The sequence below is a fragment of the Trachurus japonicus genome, chromosome 8, assembly GCF_045865225.1.
Source record: "Trachurus japonicus isolate A0001 chromosome 8, Traja_1.0".
NCBI classification, from domain to species: domain Eukaryota; kingdom Metazoa; phylum Chordata; class Actinopteri; order Carangiformes; family Carangidae; genus Trachurus; species Trachurus japonicus.
In genome coordinates this window covers 26,422,150-26,446,159 of record NC_140914.1, presented here as the reverse complement: position 1 = coordinate 26,446,159, position 24,010 = coordinate 26,422,150, and the positions used below count along the sequence as shown (strand labels likewise).

Genomic DNA, 24,010 nt, shown 5'->3' with positions numbered 1-24,010 from the left:
TGCATTGCACAAGATGCATTAAACTAACCACTTCTTTCACCCAGCTACACAGACATGCACGCAACAGACACACTTCACTGCCATCCTTACACCTCGCACTTCTTCCTGTTTTTCAGTTCCGCTGCTCAGACATGACCCATGGTAACCTTTAGGCTGCCTACTGCCCTGTGTGTACTTGTGTGTGATGGAGAGAGAGGGGGAATAAAAGCGTCCAGGAGAAAATTAACTTGTGTGCTTTAGCGCTCCAGTAGCAGAGGAGGATGCTGATCAGAGAGCATTACATCCCCTTTACACAGCATCAGTGCATTTACAGGTCAGGCACAACACTCCAGTTAACCTTATAATATAATGAAAATCAGATAAATCATGGTGATGGTAGGAAAAAGAACATTTTTTAAAAGTTTCTAACATTTAAGAAAAATGAGTAATCATATGAATGACGACAATGGGGGAATTGTGAGACAGAAACATAATAATAATAATATTGATAATAAAGGATGAGTCGGAGCTAATACTAATATAATTTGTGCACAGCAAAATAGAGAAGCTTAATGCTCTATAAAGGTCTGAAGTGCAGTGAAAACTGAAAGCAGGCTGAAGTGGGGTTTAGAGGACTGGAGGGTGAATCAGACTACCGCAGGCTTCAGGCAGAGCTGCCACAGGGCTGCGGTGGCAGTGTTCTCACACCAGTCACTTCCTCAGCCTTCTCACGCTATGAGGTTCACTATTGCTCACTGCACACTGGAGCGTGTACTGTGTGTTTATGAAAGCTTCAGACACAGCCTTGTATTTTGAGATGGTAACAAGCAGATTAACTAAATATATATTGTTACTGATCAGTGGCACTCATTTCTGTTGAAGATCAAATTTATTCTCACTAAGTGAGATGTCCAGGTGTAGTTTGACTATACAACAGGTTTAGGTTCTACATAAATAGTGTTTAAGTATCAAAGCGTCAGGCCACAGAGAAACACACACAGCCTGTATTCAGACCAGACACTCAGCCTTAAACCAGCTGTCAGAACCTCTGCAACTTTGTGATGTCACAACAAAGCAGACACCACTCTTAGTCATGTGTAACATAGCCTACAGTAGTTACACTATAAAATCCTGCAGTGGTCACTTATTGGATATAATCTGGTATATTTTGTTTGAACATTCGGACAACAGTCAGTGAATCATAGGAGAGTCTTCTCTCTTCTCTCTGATTGGCTGACTGTAGTCTGATTAATTGGAGAGTAGAGTTTCAGAGAAAAGGCCGAGATGTAAAATTACATAACAGCTTTAAAAAAAAAAAAATTGCCCACACCTGAGAATTGTAATACATGTCACCATTATTGTTTACTTATTCTAATTCTTATATGGAAAATATAGAAGAAAAAAAAAAGTGTAAATGATGTAAGAAAAATAGAGCATACAGTTTTACATGAAGCTGATCAGTTCTCAGGACAGAAATGAGCCTCAAGTTACCACAGGGACAGTGACAAGGTGTGGTTCATACAGCCTGAAAAAAAAACCATCCTGTTCGGAGACAGGTTCATCGGAGTGGTGCTTCTTATGAAAACATGAATTGTGGTGACCTCTAGTGGGTGGTACTAAATACTACAGGAGAATCTGTTGCAATTTATCAGAAGAGGAAATGTGAACTAGGTCAGACTTTGATCAGAGGAAACAATTTGCATAATAAATGTAGTGTTATAATACCACTCTCTAAATTAACTTGTGAAAACGAAGTGCCAGGGCAATGAGATAACAAATGATGATCAACCATTTACAAAATAACTTGATTTTTTTATAACAATAAAATAGATTGGGCCTGAGTAAAATTGCTAAGAAAAAAAAGAAGAAATTCTATGGGACCAACACTAAGGTATATCAGGCTGTACAATAAAAAGTAACAGCATTTCTATTAATGATATACTGTATCTCCGAGGTGACCCTGAGGCACAACAAGTTACATTCAGTGCAGAGTTCAGTCACACATTACCCCACTCATCTATGTGGTTTCTAAACACAGACGTGAAAAGCTATAGTGTGAATTCCTGCAGCCTACAACTTCCTCCGCATTGCTTTAAGTTGAGAAAGTTGTAAAGTTCAGACAGTGGATGCACCTTATGTGATGGGTTAAGCCAGTGAAAAAAAAGAATAAGAAGTATTTATCATTAAGTGACATTTTCAAGATTGAGTACTTAAATAAAACATGAAAACATTGTTGTACTGGTCACCATGTGGGCCTGTCTCTAATAAGTGACTATTCACAAGACTGTGAAATTAAATGATTTTTTATAGCTGCATAATAGAATAAAATAAATCCAACTGACTTCATTAGACACACCATTAACGCACGTGAATAACGATTCACAGATTCAACATAGAAACAATACATTCCAACACACAACAGCCCTAATATAGGGCAGATTGAAGAAATGTTACTTTATGAAAAACTGAGGGTTGTGTAAATTGCTATCTTTACATTCAAAATGAGTGATAAAATCTTTCTTTTCAATAGAATCACATGTGTTGTTTTATCTTTCTATGATTTCATACAATAGGAGCAACTAACAACCATTGAATAAGCTAACATGTGGCACTGGCAGTATTATTAAAGGGATAGTTCACCCAAAATTCAAATTTCACTCATTATCTACTCACCCTCATGTCAACTAAGAGCTGTGAGAAGGCCTCCGTGCCTTCTCTGAGTTACGGGGGGGTCCACGCAGCAGTATTTGTCCATATAATGGTTGTGAATGGATACCACTTTTCTTCATCCAAAAAGACACACCAAAAAACATCCAAATACCTCCATACTGCTCGTCTGTAATGTCCCTCTTGTATTGAAGCCCCGACATGAGAAACTGTTCCGAAAAAAAATTCAATAAGTCTATATTTTAAGCTTGTTTGTAGCGGAAGCTCCCAGTGTCTCAGTTCACTGCTCTTCCTGTGTCAGTACAAATCTCGTGTGATTTGCACTGACCGGCGGAACAATTTCCCGACAGGTGCAGCAAAGATCAACAGCTAACACACAGGGATGCTGTGGGAGCTGGCTGTTTGAGAGAAGCTTAGAGATCACAAACAACGATGAAAACCAATCACAGGCTGAAACCACCAGGGATTCATAATATGGGTTGATGAATTACGAGTAAGAATTATCAGTAAGAAAAAGTACTGGTGAAGTGTGTTCTATTGTGCCATTGTATAAACATTTTTCCCCTTGAGTTTTGATTTGGTGGGCAAAAAGGAAGTTTGGGTGGTCTGAGCCGCAGTGTGCATGTCTTGCATGTGTCATTGAATAGCGATTAATTTTGTGTGAACTGAACTGCTCACTAATTGACACACTGGCACGATAGCGTGTGCAGCGCATAGATAAGATGTGACAGTGGAGCGACTTTAACATGCTTAAATATGAGTCATATGAGTCATATTTCGGAAAAGTGCCGATTTGTGCTTGTTTAGCTAATCTAAAATTAAAGCTGTCTGTGTAGGCTGTTTATCTTGCCACAATCTCAAACTTTTTGATGTATTGATTGTATTGATTACAGCAGCAACAAGAAGGATCACTCACTCGCTTGATTTTATTGACAATTTGAATTTGTTTCCAGATACTGAATTTATTGTGACTGCTGTTTCAAACATTGCTGTTCGCCTACTACTGAAACATTCACAGTCATAGGCGGCCTTACCTATGTTTCAACCGTTTCAATTGAAACGGGCCCCAGCCACCAGGGGGGCCCCCAGCTGCCAGCCACCAAGTAAAAGACAGCACAATAATTCATCACCTAGGTTTCACCTTAACACACACACACACACACACACACACACACACACACACACACACACACACACACACACAGAGGCCTACATCCACCACACACACAAACAGCTCTGTCCACCGTGCGGTCACACACTCGACCCCTGATCCGCTCTACAACCACTGATGCGCGTGTCATGCCACACCGCGACTGTAGCCTACTAGTCGCTCCTAATTAATAATACGGCAGGAAATATCAATAACAACGTAGCTTTGAAAACGGCCCGCAAACTACCAATAGACCCTCGTTTTCCTTCTCCCAGTATTATTCCTTTTCTCTTAGCGTTTCTAATGTCCTTTTGTTTTTCCTGCTTTCCTCCTGACGTGCGCCCAGTTGCGTAACCTGATGATTGAAGTCTGTCAATCACTTTCCTCCTCTTTTCTTTTTTTCCTCGGGTTAAAATGCCTCCAAACAGGCGATCTATGAGTACGTCCTAACTTAACAGAGAAATAAAACACAGCGAGAGCACAACTAAAATGTGACATTATTGGCAGCTTATTTACAGATTTTAATAATGGAGGAGACAGCTGCTGTCTGTCAGCTGCTCCAGCACGGCAGCACCGACAGGATCAGCGCCTGTAGACGTCTGTCTGTCCGCATGTCTCGTCCTTTCCTTGTCCGTGGTCGTGGTGCTGAAATAACACGGAGCACTTTACTCTCATTACTTTTGTTGCCAATTTAAATTCAGAATATTGTTAAAGTTTTTGATTGTGTTAAGATCCCTGGTTTCTTGCCCTTATAGTGATTTTAACACTTAATGTGTTGTGCGTACCTGGGATGCATGGATAGTGCGTTTACTGCGTCCTTTCAGGGTTTAAAGCATCAGCGACACATGGGCACATAGCTGGCAAATAATGTTATGTTTAACAGGGTAGGGCCTCATATGAAATATTGAAACGGGCCCCCAGATGTCTAAAGCCGCCACTGTTCACAGTAGCAGTCAAAGTAGTGTTTTTTGATTGTTTAGTCTATTTTATGTAACCTATACTTGTTTGCACTTGCACATGATTTTTTTTTTTTTGCATGTCTTCCAAACCTCAGTAGGAATAAACTCATGTTGACAATAATTTGTCAAACAGCAATGGCATTTCACTCACAGCTAAATAGGATACACAGCTCAGTAGTTAGCTATTTATGTCTACTTTGTTTATTCATTTCACATTAAGCTACATATTGTTATATTAGGGCCTGAAAAAAACAGGCTAATCATGTGCATGTCCCGGGACTGGACTGTGTTGTATCATAACCTCATTTTATGGTGGACTTTACAGAGGGGGAAAAAAAGAAAAAAAGAACATTGATTCTAACTAAATTAATCTTCTTCTGTCTGTGTTGGTGCGGCCAGGAATCTAAACCTGTTCAAATCATATTCAGCAGTCTTAAAAGTCTGCTACACATGCATTCACACTATTTCTGAGAATGAAAACTGTGCTTAAAATGGTACCACACAACTACCCACAAAAGAAAAAAGAGGAAGTGTTTGAAAAACTGTGCTGAGGAAGTGTGTCTATTTTCTCAGTGATAAATGATGCAGAGCCAGAACCATGGCGAGCAGACGACAGAGACACCTGTGCTTTTTGACCCTTGGTAAGATAAATTAATAGTTCATTTATATTCAGCAAATGGGAAATGCAAAAAAAAAAAATGCAAATATACTGATTCAGCCTGTTTCCCCCATGTAGTTTCTTTTCTGTTGGCTTCATCTATACCTGCTGGAGGTTGGTCCATTCTTCTTTAACAGATGTCAAATCATTTTTCTTTCTTTTTTTTCATTTTGAGCAACACATTAAAAACAAGTTTTGTTATGTCTTGTACCTAACAGGTATTCAGATCAGACTGGCTGGATCTGGATCTACTCGGTGCTCTGGAAGAGTTGAAGTCTATCACAACAACACCTGGGGAACAGTCTGTGATGATGGCTGGGGCTTAAATGATGCCATAGTGGTGTGCAGACAGCTGGGCTGTGGTAAAGCATTGAGTGCCCCTCAATCAGCCCATTTTGGTGAAGGAACTGAGCAAATCTGGCTTGATCATGTGGCCTGTAAAGGAAATGAAGAGTCTGTAAGTGAGTGTCAGCATGACGGATTCGAGATACAACATAACTGTGAACATAATGAGGACGCTGGTGTCAACTGTTCAGGTGAGAGAAATATTGATTCACTGTATTTGAAGGATTCCTTTGAATCCCTTTCCCTTTTTTATTTTCTACGCAAAAGCAGACAAACTTGTCTGTGACTATAGGCTTGTGCCCGGAGGATGATCGACGTTGTTGCTTTTGTTTTTTCTGCCATTATAAAACACACACGGTTCTACAGCTGAGTAGTATTAGCAGCTACATCTTACAATGTTGAACTGTTCTGATACAAAGTGCAGCCAAACACCAGGCTGAAGAGAGAGGGACAGCAGAGGCTCTTCTGACAGCTGTTGAGCTGCAGCTCAACCGGCTGGAGAGCACAGCGACCCACGTTCCTTTTTTTTCCTCTCTTTTGCTGATCATACCGTATCTATGTCCGAGTATGTTTGTCCTCTGATCTTACTTATGGGACCGCACTGCATAACTGGCACATCCTGTAAGTCCTCCTGTGAAACTTTTTGCTGTGAAGTATGACTGAAGGCACAAGTGCAAGTCTGCACGTGTGTTAAAAAAAGTAATGATAAGGGGCAGCGTTTAGCTCACTTGGTAGAGCTGCCGCCCCATGTTGAGGCTACAGTCGTCACTGCAGGTGGCCCCAGTTTGAATCCAGCATCGGGTAGCCCTTTTCTGCATGTCATTCCCCCTCTCTGCCTCCCCAGGTTTTCTTTTCTTCTGGTAACACTTTATAATAAGTACATACTATTAAGCATTAGTTAAGCATTAATAAATACTGAATTCTTCATTTATAACGCATGAATACTCATTAGTAGGCTATGTAGTTTATAAATACAGTGACAGTGAGTGCTTATCAATGATGCGTAAAACATTTATAACTGTGTTTATAAGCTACATACTAATGAGTATTCCTGTGTTATAAATGATGAATTCAGTATTTAATGCTTAAAGGGACAGGAGGAGTTTCTATTCAGTTATAAAAAAGTCTCACGTTAATGTGGATGAATCTCCGCTACCCACACTTGTTAATGGCTCCATTTTCGATAAATATATCGTTCTGTCTCTATCGTTATTTTGTTATTGTTAGTGGTGGCGGAAATGCTGGGCGAGCCGACCAGCGTTTCCTTTCGTGGCGAGTCATGAGAATAACGCAGCTGAATCGCCGTTTATGGTCAGAACTACGACGGTATGTGAACCTCTTTGAACGTCTGACTTTGATTATTGATGAATGAAAACATGAGTCTGTCTTGCGCCGGTCAAAGAATTTCACGGTGCGCGCGGAGGCTCATAAATGTAGTGTGAAAACGCTTCGCTTTTCCAAAACTCCTCGTTGTCCCTTTAGTGTCTACTTATAAAGTGTTACCTTTCTTTTTATTTTCTGTGAAATTATTGCAGTTTCCACATTTTCAGTTTAACAAAACATTAATGAACATTACATAGTTTCAACATTTGAATCAAACAAAAAATACCAATCCAAAAAATCTGAAAACCTGTTAAGCAAGGTGGCCCACCGGCGGCCTGCAGTGGCCAAGCATGTTTCCTGCAGTGGCCAAGCATGTTTCTTGTCTCTCGGCAAGCAGAGCTCAGCAAGCAGGCACTTCTCCGCACAACACTGGCTTTCCACACACAAGATGACTTTTGATTGTGAAAATAGACACTTTAACATATGGAGTTATTTTTGTCTCATAAATATCTGTAAACGCACAGAAGGTGATCTACAAATGTTCCTTGGTTTGCACACGTGTTTTGCTATCCACAAAGGGTGATCTACAAATGTTCCTTGGTTTGCACACGTGTTTTACAAATTTCTAATTTGTAACTTGTATTTTGGTTTTTACAAATAAATGTGTATTTGTAAATATATTGTGTATTTGTAAATTTATAATTTTCAATTTGTAAAAACAAAAAAGCCATTTGTAAAACCGAAAATTCTGTTTGTGAAGTGTGACTCTGCATTTGTGGATCACCAATCACACACACGCATCTCTTTCCGCAATGACGTATTTCTGAGACATTCCTGCCGAGATCCACACAGATCCACAAACTCACAGCTGTTGATTCACAAAGGGCGAGTTCCGGCAAGATGGCGTGCTGAACGGCAGCGCGTATCGGAGGCTGCAACGAATTCGTCCCAAAATATATTCAAAGAACACTCAGAAAACTCAAAATGAATCCAAGTAACGTATTGAAGCCTGCTAAACTGATACTAACAGGTGGAAATGCCACAACGTCTCAAACACCGAACAATTGGGAGGATGACTCGGTGCTAGCCGAAGACCACGAGTATGCTATGGAAGCTAGCATGGCTAATCAATCCAAACGAAAAGATGTCGGGTCCGCTCCAGCGACTCCGAACAAGCCTCCAGCCGGCAAGAAAAGTAAAGGTCAAAACGACGAGACGGAGGTCTCCAACCTGACTATACTTGAAGCCATTCGAGGTATGGAAAAAAACTTTGATGAGCTAAAGGAACAAGCTAAGCAAACTAGCTGTTTGCTTGCTGCATTGACAAAAGCGGTGCAGTTTAACGCAGAAGAAGTTAAGGAATGCAAAGGAAAAGTGAAACTGGAAAAACAACACAAAGTCCTTAAAAAGGAAAATGAAGAACTGAAAGAGAGAATCAGGGAGCAGGAAAGATACAAGATGCGGTGGTGCCTTAGGCTTAATGGTTTGGAAGAGAAAAGTGACAAGAATATCCGAGCAGACACCATCCAGCTCTTCAAAAAAATCGCCCCTAACTTAGAAATACGCCAGATAGAAGATGCCGTCGACGTCGTACACAGAGTCGGGCGGAAAGAAAACAACCGGAGCAGCAGACCACTGGTGGTGCTATTCGTACGGAGGCTGGTCAAGGAAGAGATCTGGCGCAAAAGCAAGGATTCCCCGGTGTGCAAAGAGAGAGGCGTCCGCTTCGCGGAGATGCTGCCGTTGGAAGACCGAGAGGCGAGGAAAAAGCTGTGGCCGCAGATCGAGCAGGCTCGACGTGAAGGGAAACGAGCCTACTACCGCGGTCCACACGGATACATAGAGGGTCAAAAAATTGGTTAACGATAGGCAGGCTTTGATACATAAATACACAAGATGAGTGAAAGATGGTAACATGGGATGCAGTTGCTTGTTAAATAGAGTAAGTCAAGCTTTACACTTTTAAGCACTTTAAAGTGGGGACAGCTCTCCATTTCGACACACCTCTACTTCGACACCCCGCTGTTCCGAAATACCCCCACTTCGAAACACCGCTGTTCCGACACCCCCCACAGCTGTCCAATGTCCAAGGTGCTGAACCGCGTGACGTTGTTTACACTCTGTGTTGTGGCTTGTCTGTGAAACGTGCGCTGCTCAGGGACTGGGCAGATCTGTCCCACTTGCTTTCTCCCCGACTTCGTTGTTGGAGATCTCCCACACAGTAAAAGAAATACACTCCCCCCCGCTCGAGCGCGGCCGGACCCGGCTTGAGCTCACAGGGGCGCGAGGCTGCTGCAGCCGCCGCTCGTGCTGACAGTTGACTGAGGGAGATGCTTTGGTTAGGCTTAGGCAATGAAGAAAGGAGTTGGTTAAGTTTAGTAAAAAGACCAGGTAGAGGCTAGACAGGCTAGAAGCTAATGAACATTATAAGTGATTAATATTAAGTATTTGCTTGTTTTGCAGTTAATTATGCACATGATCCGTTTCGACCCCAAAAAGGATCAATGCGCACTGCGCGCTGGGGGTTTCCCCCAATAGCCTTTTCGGAGTAGCGAGGTCTTTAGAAAAAATAGAAAACCCCGCTATTACGATGAATGGAAGTCTATTGTCGGAAAGGCGGGGCTTCGGAAAGGCGGGGTGTAACCCTTTAAAGTATACTGTCAATTTGTTAAATTTGTTCTTTTATTTTGACGAGAATGTTCAATTGCACTATTTCATTTGCTTCTTTAAACGTGAGGGGACTTAAAAGAAAATCTTTATTTCTATTTTGCAAAGGGCGGAATGCACATTGTCTGTTGCTACAAGAAACTCATTCTTCTGACAAAGATGCGAACTTTTGGACTAATATGTGGGGGGACCAAATATTATTCAGTCATGGAAGCAACAGGTCTGCTGGTGTTGCTATTTGTTTTCATAGATTTCCAGGTGATATAATTACACACAGAGCAGATAGAGAAGGTCACTGGTTAATAGCAGTTTTGAAGGTTGAAAGCCATTTTCTGATCCTAATTAATATATATGGCTACAAATCTGTCACCCAAAACAGACAAATGCTTGAAAATATTACTTCTAAGATAACAGAGCTGAAAATACTTCACCCCACTGATTTTATTTTAATGGGAGGTGACTGGAATATGGTGCCTGATGAGTGGGAAGATAGATGGCCCTCCAAATTTGATAATCATCATTTTAATCCCCTTATGGAAGAATTCATCAGAGATAATAGCTTGATAGATATTTGGAGAAATCAAAACCCAGGGAAAAAACAATACTCCTGGTATAAACCTAATGGTAACGCTAAATCTAGAATTGACTATTGGCTTGCTGCTGATACGCTTGAAGGACAAATCTCGGAAGCTGTCATTTCCAAAGCTCCTCTAACTGACCACTGTATAACTGAAATAACATTAAATTCAATTTACAAGAAAACAAAAAACAAAGCTTATTGGAAATTTAATTCTAACCTACTAAAAAATAAAGGTTATTGTGCTAAAATAAAATATATTATAATTAAAATTGAGAAAGATGAAAACATAAATAGTTTTTGTAATAAATGGGAATATGTTAAATATAAAATTAGAGAGTTTTCTATTAAATTCAGTAAAGAATTAAACAAAGAAAGAAAAAGGGAAGAAAGCAATTTATTTTCTGAAATTAATCAATGCTGCAACAGACCAGATTTGACTAGTGAAGACAAGGAAAAATTGCTGCTTCTACAATCCAAACTTGATGATATCTTTCTGAAGAGAGCCCAGGGTGCTTTTGTAAGGTCAAGAGCAAAATGGATGGAGGAGGGAGAAAAAAACACGACATACTTCAGCAGGCTGGAGAAAAGAAGACAGGAAAATAAGGCGGTAACAAGTTTGTTGATTAATGGAAGAGAATGCAAGGAGAAACAAATGATTGAAAAATAAGTTTTTATGTTTTATAATAATCTATACTCGTCTAAATATTCTCCTATTGATTCAACCAACTTCTTTGACCAAATTGCGAATTACAAACCAAACATTAACGATATATTTAAAGAAATTTGTGATTCGGACTTAAAAATAGAAGAATTAGATGCTGTCAGTTCGAAATTGGCTCAAAACAAATCCCCTGGCTCTGATGGGCTTACTGCCAATTTTTACCATTTCTTTTGGAAAGATATCAGAAATTTGTTGTTCAAAGCAATCCAAGAATGCATTGAAAAACAAGAACTAATGCCTAGTATGAAACAAGGTGTGATAACACTTATTCCCAAGCACAACAAAGATAAAAGAATATTGGACAACTTATGACCTATCACTCTTCTTAATACTGATTATACATTTCTTTCTGGATGTATAGCAGCTAGAATGAAAACAGGTTTATCAGAACTTATTGATGAAACACAATCTGGCTTTCTGGGTGGACGATCTATTCATAACAATATACGACTGGTATTGGATCTAATTGATTATAGTCATATACTGTCTGACGAGGGGTTTATTCTCTTCCTAGATTTTTATAAGGCTTTCAATTCTGTGGAGCATCCCTTTATTTTAAATACTTTAAATTACTTTGGTTTTGGTCAAAAATTCATAAACCTGATAGGTATGTTATATAGGGACATTAACAGTTGTGTAGCTCTGGAACATGGTACATGCACAAGATTTCAAGTCAACAGGGGTATTAGACAAGGTTGCAATAGCTCCCCCTTACTATTTATTCTAGTAGCTGAGTTATTATCAATTATGATAAAAAAAATAGTGATATTGAAGGTATAGACATTTTAGGAAAACAATTTATAATTAGTCAATTTGCTGACGATACGACTTTATTTTTAAAAAATTAAGGACAAATTCCCAAAGTATTAGATATCATAAATCAATTCTCCAAAGCATCAGGCTTGAAACGTAATATTGATAAATGTGAAATATTTGCCCTTCATGATCAGTCGGCACTCTCAATATGTAACATTGCAATTAAAACACAAGTTAAATATTTAGGCATAGTTATTACTAGAAATAAAATAGTAAGGGAGAGTGAAAATGTTTCTAAAAATCTGAATAAATGTAAAACCATTCTAAACTCTTGGTTACAGAGGGACATCACTGTATTTGGGAGGGTTTTGCTCTCTAAAATGGAGAGTTTGTCAAGAGCTATTTATCCTGCTTTTTCACTGGAAATTTCATACAAAATTATTAAACTTATCAATAATCAATTTAAACTTTAAATTCATTTGGAAAAACAAATGCCAGTATATTAGAAGAGCTGATGTGGTTAAAAGTATTGAAGAGGGTGGCTTAAATGCTATAGACTTCTCAGTTATGAATGGTGTTTTAAAATTAAAATGGCTCAATTCATTTATTTTGTACAAAGACTCATTTTGGTTTAGCATTCCTAATGCAATTTTTCAAAAAATGGGAGGCATTGATTTTTTGTTGCGTTGTGACTATAATATGTCTGAACTGCCTGTGAAACTTTCAGATTATCACCAACAAGTTCTCCTTTACTGGAACTTAATATATAAGCACAATTTTACCCCTCACAACTCACCCTTGTGGAATAATAGATATATACTGTCCAATCGTAAATCATTGTTTTGGGGGACCTGGTTTGACAAAGGACTTTGGGCTGTTTCTCATTTGATGGATGATCATGGCGATTTCCTTACTCATGAAAACCTTTGTGTCAAATATAATTTTCAGTTTTCAATTAAGGATTATAATAAAATAATCAAAGCCATTCCGGTTCCTTTTAAAAATATGACTCAACAGCTGCTGATACATTCTAATACTTTTGTAATGAGATCACTAAGTGTGTTAGGAATTAGTCTAGGTAGTAAAATATTCTCTAATAAATTTATTAGAAATATTTTAACTGAACAGTATTACCCTTGTCAACTAAAAAGAAAATATATTTTGAAAGATTACAATGTTGTGGAAGCAAGAACGATTAGAAAGCGATATTTGTCTTATCCTGTCCCTCAGAAAACAAAAGAGATCACATTTAAAATACTGAATGACATTTATCCATCAAACCACTTCCTACATATTAGATTTAATTTGGATAATAATATGTGTGGTTTTTGTGAGAATGATATCGAAACAGTAGAACATATTTTCTTTGAATGTGAGTGTGTTGTACAATTTTGGACTTTATTTCAAAACTGGTGCATCATGGAGATTGTACAGTTGAGTTACACTGGCTGAAGGAGGTCTGACCTACATTACGGCTTCAGGGACAACAACACAATCGACCATAACCATTCCACAGAAATCGTTACAGCAAAGAGGACTTGTTCATGGTTTTGTTTTGCAACTTATTACAAGAAAACAAAAAACAAAGCTTATTGGAAATTTAATTCTAACCTACTAAAAAATAAAGGTTATTGTGCTAAAATAAAAGATATTATAATTAAAATTGAGAAAGATGAAAACATAAATAGTTTTTGTAATAAATGGGAATATGTTAAATATAAAATTAGAGAGTTTTCTATTAAATTCAGTAAAGACTGGTTGTTATCTAAACACATTATTTTGCCCCCACTAAATTGGATGTCGATCAAGGTTGGACTACAGTTAAAGGAAAAGAACTTGGACTTTTTGGTGAACATTTTAATTTCCCTTGGGAAACACAGATGCAAATACCTCAAAGTGAAACCCCACTTCAATGGATGGATAAACGAACTCAGAATGTATAAAAAATCTTTGTATTACATGAAAAGCAAAAATGCCCTATTTTCTTTGCTGGACTTATTTACTATTGTGGACTGAGACCCTCACGTTCTCTTTTCTTTTCTTTTTGTTCTTGATTGATCAAGATAGCTGATTCAGCACTGTGAATGTATCCACTACCAATGTGCCTTAAATGTTTGTATTCTGAAGTTACTTCAATAAAAAAAAAAAAAGATTCACAAAGGGCCGCTCTCCTCACCAGGAGGGGCAGTGTTGGCAAGTAGCTGGATGAAAACTAACGAAGAAGACTGCTACTGGCTTATCTCGAGAAATTATTTTAATTCCCACTGTTAATGCGTCACTTTCTTAAGTTTTAATGTTTTTTCATGCGATAAAGTAACTGTTTAGATCCCCAATATGCGGTTAGTTTATCCAAATGACGCCTGTTTGGAAGTTTGCTCCGCCATTCGCGGAGCATAGAGAGCCTAAGCGGAAGCAGGAAGTAACGGTCACCATGGGACCTCAACTCTGAAAAACTCGCCATTCAAATGAACGGGACTGAAAATTTTATTTCGTGATCCGTTTGAATTGTGCCATGAGAAAAAAATATGTCCTCTACCTGTTTAAAACATCACGTTTCATGAAGAGAAATCAGCTGTTTGTTGTAAAGCTATTGTAGAATAAAATTCAGAAGAATCTGTAACCAGAAAGACTACAAGTCGCGTAGGTGACGTCACACACCAAATGCCGCCCTTTCCCGTGTCAGTTGGTGACGTATTTTCTGTGGGACACAGATCTGTAGTCCGTAGAGCGGTCTTTACACAAAATACATTCTTCTGTTGCCGTTTTACGATGAACGGCTGATTTCTCTTCATGAAACGTGATGTTTTAAACAGGTAGAGGACATATTTTTTTCTCATGGCGCAATTCAATCGGATCACGAAATAAAAATTTCAGTCTCATTCATTTGAATGGCGAGTTTTTCAGAGTTGAGGTCCCATGGCGCCGTTACTTCCTGCTTCCGCTTAGGCTCTCTATTGAAGCTCCATCTGTGGAGCAGCTAAGCTAACTAGGCTACCACCGGACGAGCGGTCTATCACAGAGGCTACAGCCGGGCTGCTGTGGTGGTCGGCCGGCTAAGCCGCGGTCTCCTCCCAGGGGAGAAAACGACCTGCATTGTTAATGTCAACTGACTGACCGTTTCATTGTAAAACATTTATTTATTGATGTAGCGGTGGTGATGGCTCCCGACCCGGCTGTGACGCTTGGGTTGTGAGCCGGTGTCGTTCAGATCTTAAAGCTCACAACATGTCGTATAGCAATGATTTGTGACCGATTACAACGCTCGCGGCGCACGTGCTTCAGTCTGGTGTTTGGCTGCACTTTCAATAAAAAAAGTTCCATATGAGCGCGATCAGCTGAGACAGAGCACAATGGATGTGGCATTGATCAGATATCGCAGCGCACATGTTTATTTAACGGCCCAAAAAAAACATCGCTCCAATTTTTTTTTTTTTTTTTTTTGCCGTTAAATAAACATGTGCGCTGCGATATCTGATCAATGCCACATCCATTCTGCTCTGTCTCTGCTGATCGCGCTCATATGGGACTTTTCTTATTGAAAGTGCAGCCAAACACCAGACTGAAGAGAGAGGAGCAGCAGAGCTCCTCTGACAGCTCCTCTGTGGAGCTGCAGGAGAGCTGCCAAGTCTTTTTTTTTATTTTTTATTTTTATTGCAGCGCCGTTATTACAGGTGATGCACATCTATGTCCGTGTAGGCACATTTATTGTCTGATCTTCCTTCATGGTGCACAGTGTCAGTCCTCCTGTGAAACTTTTAGCCACTAAATAATATGACTGAAGGCAGTGGAAGTCTGCACATGTCGACTCGCCCCCATGAGTTGACGACATAAGGAGCTAATAAATAAATCTATATAAGCAACTGAGGGCCGGATTTACTAAAGGTTTGCGTGTATTAAAACGTGTGCAAACGTGATTGCACGCGCAAACACATGTGGAACCTGATCTACTAACTGGACGCACCGAGGATTGCGTCCCTCACACGGGCAGAATAGCACGTGCGATCCATTTAGCGTGTTTGCCCTGATGAATATGTAAATATGGGCGTTTCAGCCAGAACGTGCTAAATACTGGGAGGAGTAGATGCAAATAGATTTATTTAGCGCGTGCAATGTGATTTACCAAACCAGGAAGAGATTGCGGTGGCTGTTTTTGCGTCTTTATTCACCACGTCTGAAAACCATGTACTAACTGATACAACTTTGCCAAAACGTATGCGTTTATTGATTTGATGCCTGTCAGAGCCCCGTGATCTTACATCTCTGCATTTCCTCACGTCTGGGTCATTCTGTAACAGTTTTTCAGCCGTGTTAAAAGTCATTTACGCGCCGTTACGCACGGGGCACGTCTGTCCTGCAGTGCGCTCCTCTCCTCTCCTCTCCTCTCCTTTCCTCTCCTCTCACCTGGCTGCTCAGCTCCGACTCTCGGTCCCGGTCCCGGTCCCGGACTGAGACACGTCACCACTGCCTTCACCCGTGTTTGATCCCTCTGGTCAGTGGTCAGAGCGTTTAGATCCGTGTGTCCCACCTGAGCTCTCTATTAATCCACTCGATCATGGGCGGCACACACACACACACATATTACAGGTGTGTGATTGTCGCTGCAGCTGCTGCCTGTTCGTCACTATGACGAGTTGGGCCCTGTAGCGATTTGTGTTTATTTATCTAAACAGAGCGCGAGAGAGATGAACACACATGCTGTCATTGCATCGGATCAAATGTCATTCTGTCCCTTCGTCCGTCCAGCTCTCTGTCCACAGTCTCTATGGCGGAAACGATTACACGCGCAAAACCCTCATTTACATATTGCAGTTTGCACGTGTTTTCATTTAGCGGGTTACTCTTAGTAGATCACCTGTTTTGCGTGCACTAACCAAACTCGCAATATTATAGCGGGCGCAAACAATATAGCGTCCGCTATCTGAGATCTTAGTAAATAGTATTATTCAGTCAAGTTCTTGTTATAGGTTAATGGTTAAACGGTTAACCATGTGCATCCCTAAAATAAACCTTTTAGGGAAAAAAGGCAAACTTTGACTATTCCACACAAAAATATGCTAATAGCTATGATATGTGTTAAAAATGCTTATAGTGTATTATAACAGTTCAACACAATGAAAAATATACATAACAGCTATACATAATTTTTGGCCAGTAAAAAATCTTTCTGGCCAGTAGATTTTTAAAGCTCACTAGCCAGTTGGCCAGTGAGCAAAAAAGTTAAGTTTGAACCCTGTGTGTGTGGTAGGCTTATCTTGCTACGACTTCCACATGCACAGCTCTAGTACTCATGCAAGATGATCGAGTACATCATTATCTGGATCTGTGTCTGTGCAACCATATAAATTAAGTAAAATGCAATGAACAATTGACAGAGAACTTGTCACTGTGATGTGTGTGAGCGGATTGGGGCACAGCTGCAGTGACCTGTAGGGTGTAGGGGAAGGGCGCTGTGTGTGACTGGCCTAACACAGAACATGGAGACGTCAGACATCCACAAGTTCATAAGAGACCATTGCACATGAAATGATCAATATTCAGGGTCACGCTTGATCTCGAAATTGCTCTGTTTCAAGGCAGTATATTCTTCAGACTTGAGTATGGCAGCTTGGCTGCTGCCAGCTCCTCTGGGCTACAAGGTGCCATCCTTTACATGTAGTTGGTGAATCCGACCTGTATGACTGAGTTTGGTGGATCAAGATGGCAAATCAGCAAATCAACCTCAGAAAGGCAAAGTGATGTCTTTACATTTTAATCTCACTTTATACATGGCTATTGTCACTTTTGACCCTTGATCTTTGTTTAATGTATGTCACAAGGAGTGGAGGCAGGAGAGTGCTTGAGCATCGTTATTTGGAAGGTGTGGTCTGGGTGACTGAAACACTGAGGGCAGAATAGCGGGATGGATGGGTAGAAATGTTGTACCTGTGCTCCCCGCCATAGCTCACTTTTTTTTTTTTTACGCAGATCTATTTCTGGCAAAATGGATGTCCATTCTGCAGCATGTTGGTCTTAAGGCCTGTACCATGGGCTTGTGAGCACTGTTGATGTAGACCTCCCCCACTACCACACACTCTAAATTCAAATGCTTGGCAAAAGGTGCATTGTGGAGCCCATGGATTTGCATGGATTTACGTGTGGTAAAACTTCCTCCAAGCAGTGTTGGGAGGCCTTCTCCACAGACCTCAGTGCACCTTGAAGTTATCTCTGGAGGTTGGTTGTTTTGCTGCTCTATGTCTAGACTGAGAGCTTGCATATGACACTGCTAGTGAGAGGCTCGCGTCTGGATGTGCAGTGTCACAGAAAGGAGTTCACTGAATCAGCCGTGAGAAGATACACACATGCCTACACATTTTTCCCCACTGTTTACTTACTGCATCCTGTAACTTGGCGGATTTAAATAAAAGCTCCAATTAAACAATAAAAAAAATTCAACAGTCAAGTTTGTGAAATCAAATATTTTTATTTCTGAGAAATTGTTAAAGTGTAGTTTGTAATGTCTTATGCCCGATAGGTGTACAGATCAGACTGGCTGGATCTGGATCTAGTCGGTGCTCTGGAAGAGTTGAAGTCTATCACAACGACACCTGGGGAACAGTCTGTGATGACAACTGGGACTTAAATGATGCCATGGTGGTGTGCAGAGAGCTGGAGTGCGGTACAGCATTGAGTGTCCCTCTATCAGCCCATTTTGGTGAAGGAACTGGGCAAATCTGGCTTGATGATGTGGCCTGTACAGGAAGTGAAGAATCATTAAGTGAGTGTCAGCACAGAGGATTTGGGACACACAACTGTGGACATAGTGAGGATGCTGTTGTCATCTGTTCAGGTAGGTGAAACGTTGACTCATTGGCTGTATTTGGAATCATTGGAGTGCAAAACTAAATCTGTGAGTAATTCAATGGATAAAGATCTCTAAGTGACCCCCAATTTCCACATACTCTGCTCTGTCCGTCGCGCACGCTGGAGAAATTTGGGTCTTTGGTTTCCATCTGCTATGGGCTCTGGGGATGGATAGGAGATGCAATGCATGTAGTAGGTGAGGGTTTAATCTGTCAGTTGGAGCTAAACCACAATGGAGACAGAATAGAGCAGAGACAGAGTGTGTGGAAATTGGGGGATAGGCAAGGGACACAATGAGGAAGCTTGGGTGTGAACCTTTTTTTTATTACAATCAGTGGCCTATTTCAAATAAACGTATAGGTTGGTATGGTGCCCAGTTTAAATTTGATGAACCACTTACAAGTTTCCTCTGTAATTTATAACCATTCAGTCAGCAGTGCTAACCAACATGTTTTTCTTGTTGTCTTGTGCCTGATAGGTGTTCAGGTCAGACTGGCAGGATCTGGATCTACTGAATGCTCTGGAAGAGTTGAAATCTATCACAAAAACACCTGGGGAACAGTCTGTGATGACAGCTGGGACTTAAATGATGCCATGGTGGTGTGCAGACAGTTGGACTGTGGTAAAGTAAAGAATGCAAGTCAATCAGCCCATTTTGGTGAAGGAACTGGGCAAATCTGGCTTGATGAAGTGGCCTGTAATGGAATGGAAGATTCTCTAAGTGAGTGTCAGCACAGAGGGTTTGGGACACACAATTGCAAACATGGTGAGGATGCTGGTGTCGTCTGTTCAGGTGAGAGAAACATAGACTCACTCACTGTATTTAGAAACTATCTATCTATCTATCTATCTATCTATCTATCTATCTATCTATCTATCTATCTATCTATCTATCTATCTATCTATCTATCTATCTATCTATCTATCTATCTATCTATCTATCTATCTATCTATCTATCTATCTATCTATCTATCTATCTATCTATAACCAAATAAAGATCAAAGCAAAGGATACAATATGCATACAATACATAAACTATGTATCTTTGTCATTTCTCTATTTGAAATGATTTATTATTTTGTTTTGAATTAAGGATGGTGTTGGATACTCAATTTTAAAAATGTCTGTCCTTGACATAAGATTGTTTCACAACTACATGCTCAACGATCTCAGAAAACAAAGATACATCCATGTGTTTTATTGAGTCTCAACCTGATTATTATGTTATTTTTCAGAGGATCTCTCAAGGCCCAGAATCTCTATTATGCCTGCTGGTGTGGTTACAAGGGGTCAGAAAGTCAGCATCATTTGTTCAACTTCTGCTGAGTTTGCAGGTGGAACATTTATTCTGACAGATTCTTCAGGCTCTTTCAGAAAGACCGAAACATCAAGCAACAGCTCTGTTGCATTCAGTTTCCCTAATGTGGATTTTAACAATGAGGGATTGTACCAGTGTCAACATGCAAGAAATATTTCAGGGGAAACTTTGAAATCCAGACGATCTGATGTAGCCAAACTCACTGTTTCTGGTAAGAATATCTGTTACATTTTCCTGTCAAGTTCATTAAAGGGTAGGAAATCAATGAAAAGCTAGAAACAGTGCAAAGCAAACACATTTATTGCTGCAATAGAGGGTATGCACGTGACATCACGGTACTCGGAAGTCGCTGTGGAATGCTCACTGAGTGGCAAAAAGACGAGTGGCAGAGCCGCTTTTTTAAGTTTAAAATCAAGCAAAGTAACGGGGCGATTTCCTTTGAGTCTGATGTACAGCATGATGTCAGCATGTACAACAGCATGACCTAACAGAACTGCAAAAAAAATCTTGAGGATACGTCTTACTTACCGAGTTACATTCAAGAACCTGTTTTCAATGACAGGAAGAAAATTCACTCGAGCGCTAATTTTTTTTCGATCGATCAGCTGTGTTTACCGTTTCAGGTGTCATAATTATGATGGTTAGACAGATAAATTAGTCCTCTAACACACTTTTGAAATGATTAAATGATTTCTGGCAACAGGTTTTTCCGTGGACGAGACGGTTTTGGGGAGCTGGTACGGATCATTGTAGAGTCCTTCTGACCTCAATTTGTTTTTAAACTACATGTTTTACCCGGTTTATGTGTCCACCGCTCCTTCACCATGTTGAGGGAGGTTTGTTTTGCCACTCAGTCCGAACAAAAGGGGCGTGTCCCAGGGCGACGTGATGTAAACGCATACCCTTTATATTATAATGCTCTTTCAGCGACCTCTTTCAGCACAATTTCTCCACTGCTGATGGAGTCATGAGCTCTAATATGATGAGTGACTGTGTTTCATTAGATCCAACAGCTTCCATCATCAGACATGTTGTCTGGTTTGCTCTTGGTTTGCTCTTGATCGCTGTCATCTGTTTCATCCATAAGGTATCGTACACATCTTAGTTGACCAAAAGATCATCTGACAAGAAGCACTCAGCTTGTGTAGACTGAACTGGAGAGAGAAATTATTCAGTATCTCATATCTTTGTTTTGCCATGACTCTCCAGGCCACCAGGAGACAGAAACCGGAACCACAGGAGAGCATAGAGATGGATTATCATAACCTCAGTGTTTCTCTAGCTGAAGGAGGTCCAGCTGAAGAGGAAGTTCCCAGAGAGGATTAGGATATTTGAGGAAGTTCATCTCACTGTCCATCAGCTCAGTCAAAGATTTAACATTTGACGTGTTTCCTTTAGAGCATCACTGCGGGGAGAACTACAACCATCTAGATTCCATCCCGTCCACTAATAGCCAAGGACTGCTTCCCCACCATCTCCCCACTTGTCTCCAAAATCATCAACTCCTCCCTCAGCTCTGTCTCCGTCCCATCTTCACTGAAACTTGCTGTTATCACCCCCATCAGTCTCAACCCTGATATTATGAACAATTTCCGGCCCATCTCCAACCTCCCTTTTGCCCCGCACGTTTACGTTACGGCGCAGTCTCCATCCTCATCCTCCTGGACCTCACCGCCGCCTTTAACACCATCAACCATTCCATCCTACTTTCCCGGCTGAACTCCCTGCTCAACATCACCGACGCTGCCCTCACCTGGTTACACTCCTATCTCTCTGACAGACAACAATTCATCTCCAACAACAACTGCTCCTCCTCAACCAACCCCTTGTCCTAAGGTGTCCCCCAGGGTTCTGTGGTTGGTCCTCTCCTCTTCATCCTCTACCTCCTTGGCCAAATTATCTGTCGTCATAGTCTCCGTTTCCACTGCTATGCTGACGACATCCAGCTGTACATCTCCACCAAATCCATCACCCCCTCAACCCACTCCACCCTTTCAAACTGTCTGTCTGAAATTAAATTCTGGATGCAATTTAATTTTCTCAAACTCAACTGTGACAAATCAGACATGTTTGTAATTGGTCCAAAAACCCTCACCCAAACAGCTACAGACTTTCACCTCACTATCAGTACCTCCACTCAGTCACCCTCCCTCTACTGCTGCAACCTTGGTATCATCTTCAACAGCAATCTCTCCTTTAAACCACATCAAACACATCACTAAATCATTTATCATTCATTCATTCAAATCAGCCTTCCTTCACCTAAAGAACACCTCTCGCCTTTGCCCTTCACTCTCCTTTCACTGCCACTGAAACTCTGATCCACGCCTTCATCACATCCCGCCTTGATTACTGCAACAGTATCCTTCATGGTACAACCTCCAAAGTCCTCAATAAACTCCAGTACATTCAAAGCTCTGCTGCACGCCTCCACATCCCTTCCGCTCTTCTGAGGCCATTCTTCTCACTGTCCCTAAGACCAAGCACACAACCTGGAGGGACAGAGCCTTCTCCGTTGCTGCCCCCACCCTCTGGAACTTCACACATCCGAGATACCACCCACATAATTTAAGTCACTACTCAAAACCTATTCTGCTCTGCTTTTAACATGTAGTTGATATATTGTCTTATTTGTTTTAATCTTTATTCAAATTTTTTCTATATCTTAATGAGTTTTCAATTTTTTCTATTTTACTTGGATTATCTGCTGTTTTTTATTGTCTGTAAAGGGACTTCCCTGAAAAGCACTCTATAAATTAAGTGTATTATTATTACTGTTATTATTATTGTGGGAGAAATCTTTAAGTAGGGAGGGAGAAAGTTTTAATCCTAAAGTCTAATTTCAGCCACCTATCCTTTCATTTTCAGTGTTGAAATGAGTTATTGACATATTTCTGGGTGTCTTTTCAAGTTTTATACATTTTTGGTCATTTAATCTGGTAAACATAAAGGTTCTATCTGCAAACTCAAACTCTGTCTTGATCTATCTGTCAGTGTAGTCTTCATATGTATCTACTAGAGTTATTCCTTATAAGTTTTAAGAATTCCTTCTTTTTTTGATTTGGAGTGCTACAAAGTGGTTGCCTAAGGCAGAGGGACCGTGAGAGAATTTCCTGTCTTGATTGTTTGATGGAAATTTAAGAAAGATTGGCTGCCTGGCAGGTTTTCGCTCTCACACTCCATAGATTTAATATATTAATCTTTGTTAATTTTCTTATGATAGTTGTTAAGGTTTATACTATCTTTTATTTTGTCGAGACCCTACGTGCCTCGAAGGGGGGAATATGTAGTATATTATCCACCTAAACTCTTTTCTTTATTGTCTTGTATTATCTTATGTTCTTCTTTGTGTATTTTCTAGAGTAAAGAAATGTGTAGACTAATGCCCTGCTTCACAGGTTCTATATTTGGCCCAGAAAGAACCTGTCGTGTCATGTATTCAGAGACATGTGTTCCTTGTCTTTTACCCTTTTTTAGTGGGTCATAGTTTCTGGGGATACTGGACACTATCTATTCTTAAGTTAGCTTGGTCAAGAGGTTAAATGTCAGAAAGCTAAGGATAAATTCTGTTTTTAGATCCTGTCTTTGTCTGACCATCTTGGTCAGTTATGTCCTTCTGTGGGAGAAGGTGGAGTTTTAGAAAACGTATATAAGGTTTGAGGTTTCAGGCCAAGAGAGAGTCATCTCAATTCTTGGCACCAGAGATGCTCCACGATTCGGCATTTTTGTACACTGTTCTTCTTCTTGTAATAAACTCTTTTTGAATGCAAGAAAAGACGTGTCGGCGGTGATCCCTTCTCTTCATCAACACATCAATATACCACATCAGCCAATCAACACTTGAAATACAAATAAGAGGACTGTCAAGGAGAGTTGATGGTCCCAGGCCTTTTGATGTATACTGTGTTTTTTGCTATTTTTAATGTTTTTACTATTTTTAAGTGTTTACTGTATGTGACTCAGGGAAAGTATTACATAATATGATGAAACCCGAGCTGATGGAATAGTTGCTGTAATCTATTGAAAAAGAGAAGTAGAATGGGATG

The 24,010-nt window shown here is 40.2% G+C and overlaps 1 protein-coding gene across 1 annotated transcript in view; it reads left to right on the top strand.

The window, feature by feature from the left end:
* Window positions 1–366: 366 nt before the first annotated feature.
* The window catches only part of LOC146983451 (scavenger receptor cysteine-rich domain-containing protein DMBT1-like), a 41,505-nt gene continuing 17,861 nt past the window's right edge, over window positions 367–24,010 (top strand). The window contains exons 1-4 of the mRNA XM_085785616.1: window positions 367–375; window positions 5,589–5,943; window positions 18,317–18,631; window positions 19,124–19,438. Coding sequence (XP_085641742.1) covers window positions 367–375; window positions 5,589–5,943; window positions 18,317–18,631; window positions 19,124–19,438 — 994 coding nt within the window. The remainder of the gene's footprint in view (window positions 376–5,588; window positions 5,944–18,316; window positions 18,632–19,123; window positions 19,439–24,010) is intronic.